Below are 14,270 nucleotides of genomic sequence, written 5' to 3' on the forward strand. Positions count from 1 at the left end.
CTTTACACTGAGATGCCAACGTGTATGCACTTTACACGCATTATATTCTCAGCATTTCGGAGAGATAAATATACCTTATTTGTTTAATAAAAATCTGTCCAATTGCTTTTCCATGTTTGCCAGAATCGCATCGAGCTCCGTTTTTTACCTGGAAATCGTTGAATATATAACGATCATTAGATGAAGACCTCGAAACAGTTGAAGGAAATTTAAAAGTAGGTCGATGATAGCTTAGAAATAGAAAAAAACTGGGTAAACAATTGGTGTATTTAAAACCAACATGTTTTCTTGTGTTTCTTTAGATTGTTGTCTTAGATAGACAAATATCCGTTAGTATGAAAGAAAAGTTGTCAGTGGAATATATTAAAGACTGAGTTTGACAAATTATTGCTATTATTGACAAGGGCTATCCACCTGTAACTATCTGTGAATGACAAAAACATCATTGCCGCTGTGCCTTTTCATCAAAAAACTGTAGAAGATTACTTTTTTGACATCAAAAATTTTCCTAATTTGAAGCAAAGATATTAATTTTTCTTTTTGAATGCTTAAGTATGCCAATATGCTACCAATTAAAGAAGGAACAATTTCAAAATAATGCTTAATACCAAAGTTGAGATTCGATCTTCAACTGTTAATATTCTAAAGTCGAAATTTTAAAAATTTTCAATATTTGTCTCGTACTCTCCAAGGGAGTATCTATCACCTCTTATAAGGAATGACGCCAATTTTGAATCACCCTGTATATAAACGTCGAACTGTATATATAGGGTGGTTTTTTGTGCGAGAGAGTCCATTATTTCCGTTGGTGTGGAACTTTCCAAAATTAGTTTCATATAAAAGTTGTTGACGCACAAAGTGCGCACATTTTAAAAATATTCGAATCAATCGACACAACCCAAACTAATCAAATCAAACCAAAACGAACCCAAATAAATCCAACCCGGTCTAATACAATTTACAATACAATTAATACAATCGTTTATTGTATTATCGGTTGAGGATTGAAATGGACAATTGACGAATGGAATACTAATTTCTAAACAAAGACAAATTGATTATTAAGATCAAAATATTGTTCGCAACTAAACATGATTACAGATTTTTGAAAACCAACAAAATTCAAAAATGTGGTAAATTACCTTTTTTTGCAATTGCAGTCACTACCACTCAAGGCGTCACACTATCCCCAACGGAACGGCAACGATACGACAAAACATTCTTATAAGATAGTAGGGAGTTTTTCGGCCCCTTAATTGCAACACGTTTTACTTTATTCTGAGCATGCGCATTGGTAAAGAAATAACCGTTTACGTTATTAGAGGATAACGTGTTCCTTTGATTTGAATCCTTTGATTTGTACGACTAGAGGTAACGTTAATAAGCATCACGTTAAAAAGCAGAACGACGATGTTGACATATTTGTAATATTATTAATAAAATAAGCGGCTATAATAGAATAATAAATGTATTGTAAATTTAAATAAAACTTTTTCGTTGATCATTTTTACGCCATTATTGCGTAATTACGGATTTTATGTTTCTTCTCGTTTTTGTTTTTTATGTTTGGGTAAATTTGAACTTTGGCAATACTACTAAAATCACAGGGACAGGTTCTAACTTCTAACCCATAACCTAACTATTCGATTTTGAATTTTTATTTTTCGTTCTCCGTTTCGTTAACCAATAGTGAAATGGACGTGGTAAGGAAAAGAATGCGTTTTTTTTTCTGGTATTCGGAGACATTGAACCAGCCGCGGAATATGGTCCTCCTGAAACCTAAAATTGATAAGGCAATCTCTGGACTCAATATTTTCTAAATTAAAAATAACTCTTCGGTTTGCAACAACAGGTGGGTCAAAAATTAAACCTCTGATCCACATCTCACTGGTCATTCCGGCGCAGAAAGGTAGCTTTAATGTTTTCTTCCAGCTAAGCCACTTTTTGCTTAATAACAATACAAACTTAAACAGCTTTGACGGGATAAGAAAACAGTAAGGTGAGGTTTATTTTATTAAGAGTGAGACAAACGCGGTATCAAAAACTAAAAAACTCTCGTAACGTTATTTGTTTGCCCGAACACCTTAGTTATTTAACACTGTGCATGATCAGAATAACGTTTAGCGTTTAAGGCCAACGCAATTTTAAGGGGCCTAAAAACTCTCTAGTAAATGATGGTGTTCACGTTAACCGACAACGACGAAGCCGACCGACATTCTTAGCAAGAATGAGAGAGAAAAATTTTTGTCGTGACGTTGCCGGTTCGTTGAGGGCCGAACAAATCAGCTAAAATTCAAATTATTCATGAATCTCTAAAACGCAATCCTATTGGTTGTGACGTCTCTAGTCATATAAATGGCGGATTGTTTACGTTCTGTGCATAGTGTTTAGTTGTGTGGTTGTGTTTAATTAATTATTTTGTGGATTTAAATAATTTATAGTTTGCATCAGCAAACAATTTACCATGTGTACATATTTTTATGGCAATCGAATTTTAAAAAAACGACGGGCGTTTTAAGCAGCAGCGTAAGTAAAAATCCGTAAATTTATTAGTTACTCTCTCATTAATATACTAATATGTCTGTATTGGTTTAAATTAGGTAAATAATATATAGAATTTCACTTATTCAACTTAACCTAACCTATACACATGGCTGCTTTAAAAGTAAAATACACTCTTAAATTTGTATTTTTGTCATCACGAGAACAATATGGTGATATCGGGTATGTGGAATTGAAACACGAGGGTTCTTTGTGCACAGTACAAGTTAGAATTTGCCCAGAACACAGAGTACGATCGATGGCATATTCTGTCTGCCTCATCATTAACTTTTTGGTCGTACTTCCATTAAAATGAACTTCGCAACAAAAAAACATTGATTTTGATTTAGGAACATCACGTCTAGCTGCTTTGAACCATAAAACTGTACGTGCATAATTATGAGGAACGGTTAGAAAGAGTTTATTTGGAGCACTTATTGAGGAATTCTTGCATCCTGGCACAAAACATCACTTATTTTGTGATCCATACATGTCACTATTTTCCATTATGCAAGATAATAATAATAATCAATAAAATAATGATAATCACAATAACTTAAATAATAAAACAAAGCTGCGAAAACCACAAAATAAACACGAGACACTTTGTTGATATGACCTGCTACGCCACAATCGGGATAGGCAACCGACGATACGTATTCGGCGGTTTTGGCGGAAAATATCTGATTTGAATTTAAATTCGCTTTAAAATTATTATGGAGACTTTTTTGGCAAAAAAATTATATCAGTGTGATGTTTGCCATAACTACTTTCTATATATCAACATTAAAAAAAAGTTGAAACACCTTATTATAAGTAGTTTTACAAATTTACAATATATTTACAAACACCGTGTATAGTATATTACGAAGATGTGCCGGGCCCCCAGGCACAACACTGGTTCAGACAACAAACTGCTCATTAGTTTATTGCTATCAGTGTCGTGCCCAAAAAGCTAAGCACAACAAATATATTAGAATGTTGTCGAATTCGTGCGCAATTATTCACTCACGACAGTCAACATTGTATAACATGTTGATAAAGAGTTGTCTGAAACAGTCAACTCTTTATCCGAACAACTTCACTTATCACATATTGATCATAACAACAAGAGACCAATTATGTGACCTGAAAACCTTTTGTTTCAAAAATAGTCTGGAAAACGTTTTGAAATTGAAATTTATGTAGTACTTGAAGGCGGGTTATAAAACAAGTTTCTCGAGCTAAACGTGTTTGGTGTTGGTTGCACTTAAAACCCGTTTGTAAACCTGAATACTTTTTCGTATTTACTTACCTGGCAGTTAGTATCTGGATCCCCAAAGAATCCCTTATACCTCTGGGTCTTGCAGCTGAAAGTGGTTTTAGGGATGGAAGATAACGCGGGATAATCCACTCCTGCTTTACCGGGAGTTCCACCTTCTGGACTATCCACAACATCGCCTCCCAAATCCACACCAGCCTCATTATCGTACTCATATTCGTCCTGGACTACTACTGGTTTCTGCTGCTTCTAAATTAGAAGTCCAGTCGAATGGCAGTGCAAATGAAACCCCATATTCTCCTCTTACCTGTCTTTCCTTAAGAGCGTTGAGGATTTTCACCAAGGTCTTAATGCTGTTGTCAATGTTATCCGCAGTTAAAGTTTGAGGTAAAGCGTTGCTGTCTTGGAGTTTCTTCAAAACTTCTGCCAGAGAATTTCCTTTGGAACTTTCCAGCTTTGGGGCAGTTGGCGTTGCTGCGTACTCTTGTTCATACGGTTTAGGGTTTTGAATGGTTGGATGTGGTTTTTCAGGAACCCTTTGATGCTGGTAGGCTGGCTCAGGTTCCGATGTCGTAGGCGTGGGACTGATTGACTGATAATGGTAATAACCTTCTGGGTTATTGAACTGCACTGTAGATTCCGGAAATTTCGGTTGCAGCTGGTTGGGTTTTTGAGCTGGAACTTTATCCTCGTAGTTGGGAGCATCCAGGTGTTGGTATTCCTGGTGGTAGCCTTCGGTGGATCCTGGAGTCACTTGATATTGAGTCTCATAGGGATTTTCGTAAACTGGAGCTGGAGCTTCTTGTGGGACGAAAATTGGTCTCTGCTGTTGGTAGTTTTGATTCTTTGAAAACACCACTGGAGAGAACTGGAAGTGTTTGTTTTAATTGCAACTTTGTTTGGTCAGGTTTTTAAGTTTTTACATTTTCTGCAACGTAGCTTTCATCCACTATTGCCGCTGGCTTCGGCTTTCTTAGCAGGTAAATAGGCTGTTTGGGGCTTGGTTTATTCTGCTGGACGAGGATGTATGTTCTTGGTCGTTCCGTGGGGTGATTTGCAGGTTTCCTTACTGAAGCAAAATTGTCATAACATTCTCAAATGTGTCGATTTTTCATTAAAAATAAAAAAAACCATTATACATATACATCTTTATTTGCCATTAGTTGATAATATTTAACTACTTACCCTCCTGCGGATTATAATGGACTGGACTGCTCCCCTGTGGCACTTCCAGTAAAACCTGATGATGAATGTACGGTTTAATGTTTTCTCGAAATTGGTTCCGCACCGGCACTTCTTTGCTTGGCGTCGGTGCTTGATGGTACCTATGAAGTTAATAATTTTTCCATTACACGAATTTTCAATTACTCGCAAACTCGTACCGTGGTGGTTCCTGATAGTCGTACTTTGCTTCCTCGTTTGCATCTGGTATATCGATGTTTGTGGCAGTGAAAGTTTCGATTGTAGTTTTAGATGGCTGGATTTTGTATCTGGGTACTTCGTAATTGGGCCGATGCTCTTGGATTTTTGGTGGCCTCTCTCTAAATCGATGCGGTGACACCAATCTGTATCCATAGGGCGCCCTCAGGTGCATCGCTTGCTGCCTGAAACAGATGCTTGATAATTTTTACTTTATTTTTATCAGTTCGTTACCTTAATTTCAGTTGAGCTAGTTTTTCGTATATGGCACTTAAATCAGACGATGGCTGGCTATGGGCGTTAACATCTTTATTTGAGTCTTCTGCTGTGGGAGGATTTTCCAACACAATGAATTGTGGCTTAGGATTGTTAATATTCACCATAGGCCTGAAAGGAGATTTTAAAAATGTTGTCTGATTGAATAGGATTTACAGCAATTAATTTGGTTTCAAGATTTTGGTCCTTCGAGTCGGATGTAGGTATTCCTAAGTGTAACAATTTTGTAAAATAGCCTTGAGCACATCAGCAAACAAAACATTAGGGCCAAATATAGGGACGGATGCAAAAAATGTTTTTCTCAGATGATCTAAAGACGCACTATTTACGTCGGTTTAACTTGATGGCTTTTATACCTAAATGAACCTGGTAGAGCATTGTTTTCTCGAAACGGATTGAATTTTTGGCCAGTTTGGTACACAGCATTCGATGGACGAAAATCAATTGGTTGAAGCTCTGGTTTCTTGATTGGTCTCCGTATTCCTTCATAATCTTTGTACTGTTGAGCAGAAACGCCAGCCTGATGGGGTCTGTAAATACCAATGAAAAAATCATGCTCTAAGAGTAAAAATTCGTTGCAAGATATTTGTTTTAATGAAGAAATCCTCAGGAATTATTAACTATAGATAAAACAAGCTTAATTCGGGTTTAAAAGGGGTTTTTCAAATATAAGTGAAAATAGATGTCTCAGCTGCGTCGCATGTTTGGTATAAATAAAAATAAAACTGCACAAAAGCTCATCTAATTTTTCTGAACTGGGTCATTAACCAGGTTTCCAGTTTTCCAAAGATAAATATTTCCAGCTGTAATATGGGCAATTTGCTTTCTGGTTATTCGATGTTCTTTTTTAATGAATTGGGATATTTTCCATGAATTTATCTAATTGTTGCTTGCTACAAGTTGCCTAAATACTTTGCAAGAACCAAATAACGTACGATTAGGCACATAGATGATGCAAATTATGTAATACTTGCGAAACTCAAATAGTTTCAAACAACTGAAAAATAGACCAGCAAAGTTGGATTAGGTAAAAGTTGTAAGAACTTTGCTAATTATCAACGTGTTTGCCGGTGGAAAGGAAGTAGGTACATAATAATATCTTGTCGAAGTACAGAGTTAATACCAAAAGTTTATTCGAAAATATCAGCAAGTTTGCAGCAGCGAAAAGAATCAAATCAGTTCTGCTTCATTTTTCAAACATCTTGGATATATGACACTAGAGCAAAAAAAAGTAAAAATATCTATAACTAATTGAACTTTTCCTAACTTAACTTATAATTAATCATGTTATATGGAAAATTCTCTTACCTGTTAAACGGTTGATTGAAATAAAAATTCTGATACGGCAGCAGCCGTTTTTTTCTCTCAGACGAAGATAGTGTTAGATTGAGGTCTGTTAGAAGTAATGAACTGCTGTTTGCTTCATATGTTGGTGCGAAAGTTGTCAGTGTGGATGTGATCAAATCGGGTTTATCGTGGTGGATAGTCGTGATGCCGGAAACACTAAAAAGGCCTGAAAAAAATTGAGTGTATAACAATTCTGCACAAAGTAGAACGTGTCGATGGAATATAAGTTTGAATATACTGTAGGTAGTACATATTGACCTCAAATGCGGCCTAAGAGGCGATATTGGGAATGCTCAATCCAAATGTAAATTATATTTCTGTAGATTCTACAATACCAATTTATCTAGTTGTTTGCTTGGAATATTAAGTTGACAGAGCGAAAATTGTGTACAAACGATCTAGATTTCAATTTCATATTGATTCATTTTTGGAAAATGTCCGTTTGCTGAAGGAATTTTAAGCAGCACAGCTAATCGATCTGTGAAATTTTATTTATACAAATCTAAGCGTTCCCCACGATTGTATTACTGAATACCAGACATTAAAGAAGGTTTTTTAAATTTTCCCCTTTCAATAGTCACATTACATGAAACTTTGAAAATGTTGTTCATAACGGTCTAAGTTACTTTAATTTTTCATTTTTAAAGGGCAGAAGAGAATAGGAATGATTACAGATTTTGAAATACTGATGTATAATGTAGGTACACATCTGCTATTTGCGAAAAAGACATTGTTTTTGCAATAAATTAAATGTTGGATCAAATTATCACATTTTGATCTTTCTATTTTTGTATAAAGCGCGAAAACGCTCCTATATTTTCCTCTAAAACCATTTATTCTTTGATTCTTTTATATTGCCATCATGCCTATTCTACTCATTGTGTGTTGAACATTTCGAATCTAAACTTATATTTAGACACATTTACATTGTGGGTCGTTATATGAATCTTATAGTTTTACTTACAATGTTGACTTAAGGATCATAAACATACAGGGAGGTTTTTTAGTGGGATACCACAGATCCGTTAAGAATTCTATTGAACCAAAATAGCAATACCTTTTACAGGGTGTTAACAATGTGCACTTCAGTCTAAAACTTTTTAACGCAATATAACTTTTGTTTTTAAATAGAAGTACCTGTATATTAATACGTCTTTAGATAGACAATTTACAAAGTTTCAAATTTGCATTTACATTTTAAGCTGTGAAATCAACCGTTTTCAAATTATAATTTATTTTATTTAAAAATTTCAAAAAGTTGCTACATTTTGTAAGGTTACACTTATTTAATGAATTCCATAGCCACCTTACAAAATGTAACCAGTTTTTGAAATTTTTAAATAAAATAAGTTATAATTTGAAAACGGTTGATTTCACAGCTTAACGTGTAAATGCAAATTTGTAACTTTGTAAATTGTCCATTTAATGATGTATTAATATACAGGCACTTCCATTTGAAAAACAAAAGTTATATTTCGTTAAAAAGTTTTAGATTGAAGTCCACATTGTTAACACCCTGTACAATGTATTGATATTTTGATTCAATAGAATTCTTACTGGATCTGTGCTGATTGGAAAAACCTTTTTTTTTGTATATTTAACTGCTTTTTTTGCTTCTACAATGAATTTTTTAGATACTATGTTTTTAAGCAAACTTTTACTAAAATGGCGATAATCTGCCAACGTCGCAAGTACGAAAAAAACAATTTACGGTGCAAATGCAGCGTTTCAAGCTGCATTCCATGAGCTAATGAAAAATGGGTAGTTCTATTTAAAAAAATACAGTTTGATCTCGCTTTTCTGAGACACTCTGTATAATATAAGATATTGTTAAAATGTGCGCTAAATAAAATTAAAAATCATCAACAACATATGAAACTATTTCTCGAAAGTTCAACACCAACGATAATAATCGACTCTCTCGCATTAAAAAACCACCCTGCAGGTAACTTATAGGGCTAAAATTGCTTTTTCCAAGAGAAAATTCGTATGTTCTTTTTTCCAATTATGTTTCATAGGAATATTTAGTAATGCTTTTCGTGAAAACTTTTAAGTTAGAAGCAAAATTTAAAAAAATTGAGAAATCGTAGATGGATACAACGCAATGCTTCAGAAACGTCTCAATATAATAGAAGGTGTTCTTGGTGGAATTGGAGGCGAAAACAGGAGTAATACTCAAATTTTGCTTTCATGTGAACATTATCAATTGTTCTTAATTCAAATTTTACTTCGTGCACGGAGGTTTATAATTCTCTATCCAGTGGTAAGACCAGCGGCTCTTAAAGACAAATGGTTCTTGAAATGTAACCAAAAAGGCAAAAGTTTTAGCTGATGAACTATGATGAATTTTAGCCGTTGAAAACTGTCAACATATTTTCCAGTTGCTGTTTTATTTTGGACATCAACTATTCAATTTTCTATCCAGTGGTGTGAAAATCAGTGCGCCAGCTCAATTTGGTCTTGAAATATGAGCAAAAAGGGGGCGTCATGTTCGAAATGATTATCTGGTCTTGAATCTAAATGTGTAGTATTCAACTTCGATTTTTCTGTGAAAACTGCGATTATCATTATCATTAACTCATGGTTCACCTGGAAAATAGGTCTATCTAGTCGTAGGAAAAGATCGCGCTCTGGCTCGAAGCGACGTCTTGTTTGAGCCAAAATCGCGTATAGTCAAAAATTATGTGGATATTTGGCTTGTAGTGTTAAAATCGTTAATGATTTACAAACGCTGTTTCCTTTCAGTGACTTGCTAAAGATTATGTTTTCAGTTGTTTATGTTGTTGATTATGTTTCAGTCCTAAATGTGATTGGCGAAGAAAATTTCCCATATTTTCCCTGTGTTTACACGATAATCGAGTTATTTAATTTTTAGTTATCTATTCATAAAAGGGTCAATTTGGTTTGAAATCCAACTGGCAACTTTGTCAAATTTTTATAAAAGTTCAACTTTTTCTTCTCTAGAACTCAATGACGCTTGCGTTCTATAACTTTGTAGCGGCCGAAAAAACTTTATATAATTACCACTTGCTACAGATTTTCAGGCTTTGGGCTTAATAAACTTAGGAGTACAATGGAGGTGGCGGCGGCTTGATTTATAGTTTATGTCATCAACATTAAAAGAGTAAAAACTTCCGAAACCTCGTAACATCAGTTAAAATAAATGACAATGCGGATCAAGGTTGCGCATTCTCGTTAAAATCATTGCACTGATATTTAATCAACTACAACTTGTTTCAATCAAATAAACCAGAATCCTAATTCTGCAAATTGCTTGACTTTGATCTACCTTTACATCGCATTCTACAAGTACATGTTTTATGATTATTCTATTAAATGTCATTATCAGTTAGGTACAAATATGCGTTACAATAATTGTTGACGATTTATGATTGGATGAAGATTATTTAATCTATCAAGGATTCTACATACGTTCGTTTACACTTAGCTACAAAATTTTAATTATTAAAGCATTTTGATGATGGTTGATTCTGTTACGAAGATTTTCCTCGACTAAAACGATCTGAAAATGAATAAATACACTTTCTTGATTAGAAATTTCGAATTGCTTGGAGATTCAGCACACTTTACTTTCCACTATTCCAGTGAAAAATCGACCCCATGTGACTGATAGTTAATATAAACACCGGAAAATCGTCTTTATTTACTTTATTACGTCATGGCCCGGTTTAAAATATTTCCATTTTGATATTTAGCGGTGCAGATAGTAATGAAAGCAGTTAAACTAAGATTAATTTATTTAAATATTACCGTAATTCATGTAATCTAACGCACCAGAATCAATGAGATTTATTCAATAAGCCATGATTACGTATTTTCCTTCAACAATTAATAATTATCTTAAGCCAAAGTCCGTGAAGAACCAGTTAGTGGGTGCGAAGCAGTAAGCGAAATTATATGCATTTAGATGTGAGATTTATACTATTTTGTGGGAGACTTTCATTTTGCTATTGGTTCCCTAGTCACGACCAGCACTTGCAACCAGTGTTTTACTTGTACCTGCCGTACCACTTTCCTTCCTGTATTTTTTCCGATATTAAGGCATGGTTATAATTCATCTAAGTTCATTCTTCGGCTCGTTTTAGAAGGAAAACTTAAATGGGATTTTGTATTTTTATACAATATTTATTTAATGTTAAGGTAGCGTTAATTTGATTAGTTTTTATTAGTAAAATTGGATTTTTAGAACTTTTTAACATCTACAGAGTGGCACATTATGTTTAAGAGCATACAACTCTTTATATCTCAAAATTGTCCAGAAAATTCGTTGTTTTAGCCATCAAATTTGCGTGACCACCAAACCTTACAAAGAAGTGAAATATTTTCATCTTAATTTGTAATAATTATGTCAATTTCTATACTTCAATGTCTGAATATATTAAATAATATAACTAACGTTGTGGGAAATCATTGGACAAATCAGGAAGTTATTGCATATCGAGCAATAATAAATTATTTATGAATTTTATTGCGTTAGATGTAAATCACCCAGTTGATTTTTATTATGAGTTTCCTCTCATACGAATATATCGTTTTCTACACGAAAAATATGGAGCATTTATTTTCCATTGCCGGATGAATATATTGCCGGCTAGAAATCGGTCTGCACGACATATAATTATATTGATACGTACGAGATACTTTGGAAATTGTTGCTGTTTTATGTAATAATAGTTATTACTGAATATATTCAGGGCCAGTGGCCAATATAAGGATGTAGTGCATATGGGGATCTCCGTAATCGTAAGAGATACGAAGTCGGTTAAATTAGGGAAAAGTTGCGCAATCAGGGGGCCATGCACATGGCCTTTTCAGAAAACTGGAATTTCTTTTAATATTTGAGATATTTAGAAAAATGTGATTTTTCGGATTTTCGTTTTTTCTCATTTTTGAACTTATTTCGAATAATTGCTGAAAAAATTGCTGGTTTCAACAAGTCGGAACTCCTGCACACAATGCCAAACAAGTTCGAGACTAACGGATTCCAGGAAGATCGATCGAAACCAAGGACCCGGACCGAAATAAGTGTTCCGTTCCGGTTTCGGCCCGGTCGGTCTTAAAATTTCGGTTCCGTTGCGGTTCCGGTTTCGAAAATAATTTCCAATTCGGTTCCGTTCCGGTTCCGATTTTTTTTCGGTTCATTTCGTTTTCAAAATCTGTACAAAACTCCATACATACTCCATCTATACAAAATCTATACAAAAGACTCCCATACAAAAACTAATATAATGGTTGTATTTTTGGAAAGTAATTTGTCAATGAATTTTCTGACTTTAGCGCTTTTATCTTCTTTCCGTTATCACTCAGGTCCAACAGCTTCGTCAATTCCTCTTCTTTCACTCTTATTTCCGTTTAAACACTGTTCTTCTTGGTTCATGTCTTCACCATCTTTTGAGGAGTTGCTTTTGTCCAACATTTCAATTTCAAATGTTTTTCTGATGGTGATCGAAAAACTGAAATAATTCAACTTAAAAATAATTTAAAAAATACGTAGGGTGTTTGTTCTTTTCGATTGAAAAGTCGGTTTGTCCTCAAAAATAATTGTTCCACTAAATTTTTTTAACTAACTGAAAGAAGTGCCGACCCATTGTCGGCAAATTAATAGTACACCGCCGCCCACCAGAACACAGAAACGTAATTTTATATTAATTTGCAGGAGGATAAATGATTATTTTCATTTGCTTGTAAAATGTACAGTAATTTCTTTCAAACGTTACAAGCAGAACCCAAAAAGCACCGAAAAAACCGAAATAAAATATTTCAGTTCCGGTTCAGCACCTAACAGTGTGTTAATATCAAATATGGGTTCCGTTACGGTTCCCGTCCAAAAAAAAACGGTTCCGTTCCGGTTTTGGTCCATATCGGTTCCGGTCCGGGTCCCTGATCGGAACTGATGGTGACGTTTCCTGGCCAGCACGATCGCCAGACTTGACCCCACTCGACTTCTTCCTTTGGGGTTACATTCGCGGTAGCGATTTAGGATCGGTTGAGAACCGATAACGAACCGAATTAGGGCGCAGGTTCGGTTCAGTACTTGTTCGGAACCGATCCTTGATTCCTTCGATCCACGAACGCTTTTAGAACTACCTTTCAGTAGTACCAACAGGATTTTAGCTACTTTGCGCCCAACAGTAATTTCCCTAAACTGAAACGCAATGGAGTGAAAGTGGAAAGACGCAATTGCTGTGTTTTTTATGGTCTTGGTTTCTCTGCGAAATGTTACAGTTTTTGATTATTTTGAATAAAAAAGAATTATTGAGGTTTTTTTATCGCATTTAATTAATTCATTTTTAAAAGACCACTGAACAAACGCAAGATTTTACATCTGCTGTATTTGACCTACATTTTTTTATACATTTAAATTTAACAAAAACAAAATAAATAAAAATTTGCTGGCGGTGCAATTGGTACCACCGACGACCTTTTGTTTTTTTTGACCTTTTGAATTAAGAAACGACCATCCCGTTTCTTAATTCAAATTTATAGCTTTGTTTCCATTCACCCTGAGGCGAAAGAATTCTAACATATGTAGGCATCTTCAAGTTTATTTTAACATTGGCGTTCTGATCAAAATTAGTTAATTAAATGCGAAATAAACATAAAAAAATTAATAATTCTTAAACTTAATAGTGATTTACAAGTTATTATGCAAATAACAATTTTTTTCTTGATTTTTCTCTGGCAAAGTTACTTATTAAATCGTGAAAATCAATTAATCCATGGAGCGGTAGTTGAAAATAGAAAAATAAAAAATAGTACTTAATTTTAGGCGCAAGTATAGTTTTAGTTTTTCTAAAAGATGATAGCGATTCGACTTTGTCAGGTCGCGAATGAAATTTGTGAAAAGTGCGAAAAACGGATTTGATGTGTTTCCTTATGGCCTCTGGCGAAAAGTGGCAGTTTTTGATTAATTCGAATAAGATAAAATTATTAAGGTTTTTTTGATGTTTATATTGCGTTTAATTAACTAATTTTGATCAGAACGCCATTGTAAATGGATAAGCTTGGAATTGCCTACATATGTATTTATAACGTTTTAACTCTCATACTACATCGACAAATAAAGCCATTTATTTGCATTAGGAAAAAGATTACAATGCTGGTGCACGCGCATGCGATCTGTCGCCCGAATGCCTCTACGCGCATGCGCTCAGTTCCGAAGCAGTTTTGAATCGTTACTGCGAATAAAGTTATTAAAAACCAAGTAGTTTACGTTCACTATTTCCACTCCGAAGATTTTTTGTGGATAATTACGGAAGCATTTAATTCCATAACTCCAGATCGAGTATCCCAGGTAGTAGATTCATCGGTTAGAAGAGCATACATGTGTTTAGAAAATAATGGTTACCTGTTTGATCATTTATTATAAACTTTTTTTTTCGGTTTTATTAGATTCATTTTATCT

General features: G+C 34.4%; 1 protein-coding gene across 1 annotated transcript in view; it reads right to left on the bottom strand.

Annotated features, from left to right (window-relative positions):
- Window positions 1-14,270, bottom strand: part of LOC109545901 — a 43,676-nt gene that overhangs the window by 2,844 nt on the left and 26,562 nt on the right. Inside the window, exons 10-18 of the mRNA XM_048668297.1 lie at window positions 12,871-13,010; window positions 6,806-7,114; window positions 5,854-6,027; window positions 5,456-5,608; window positions 5,185-5,406; window positions 4,988-5,127; window positions 4,726-4,871; window positions 4,110-4,670; window positions 3,836-4,051 (exon numbers count right to left, since the gene is read on the bottom strand). Coding sequence (XP_048524254.1) covers window positions 3,836-4,051; window positions 4,110-4,670; window positions 4,726-4,871; window positions 4,988-5,127; window positions 5,185-5,406; window positions 5,456-5,608; window positions 5,854-6,027; window positions 6,806-7,114; window positions 12,871-13,010 — 2,061 coding nt within the window. The remainder of the gene's footprint in view (window positions 1-3,835; window positions 4,052-4,109; window positions 4,671-4,725; window positions 4,872-4,987; window positions 5,128-5,184; window positions 5,407-5,455; window positions 5,609-5,853; window positions 6,028-6,805; window positions 7,115-12,870; window positions 13,011-14,270) is intronic.

Source organism: Dendroctonus ponderosae, unplaced genomic scaffold (assembly GCF_020466585.1).
Source record: "Dendroctonus ponderosae isolate FM_Combo_2020 unplaced genomic scaffold, Dpon_F_20191213v2 Dpon_F_20191213_7, whole genome shotgun sequence".
Classification (NCBI taxonomy): Eukaryota; Metazoa; Arthropoda; class Insecta; order Coleoptera; family Curculionidae; genus Dendroctonus; species Dendroctonus ponderosae.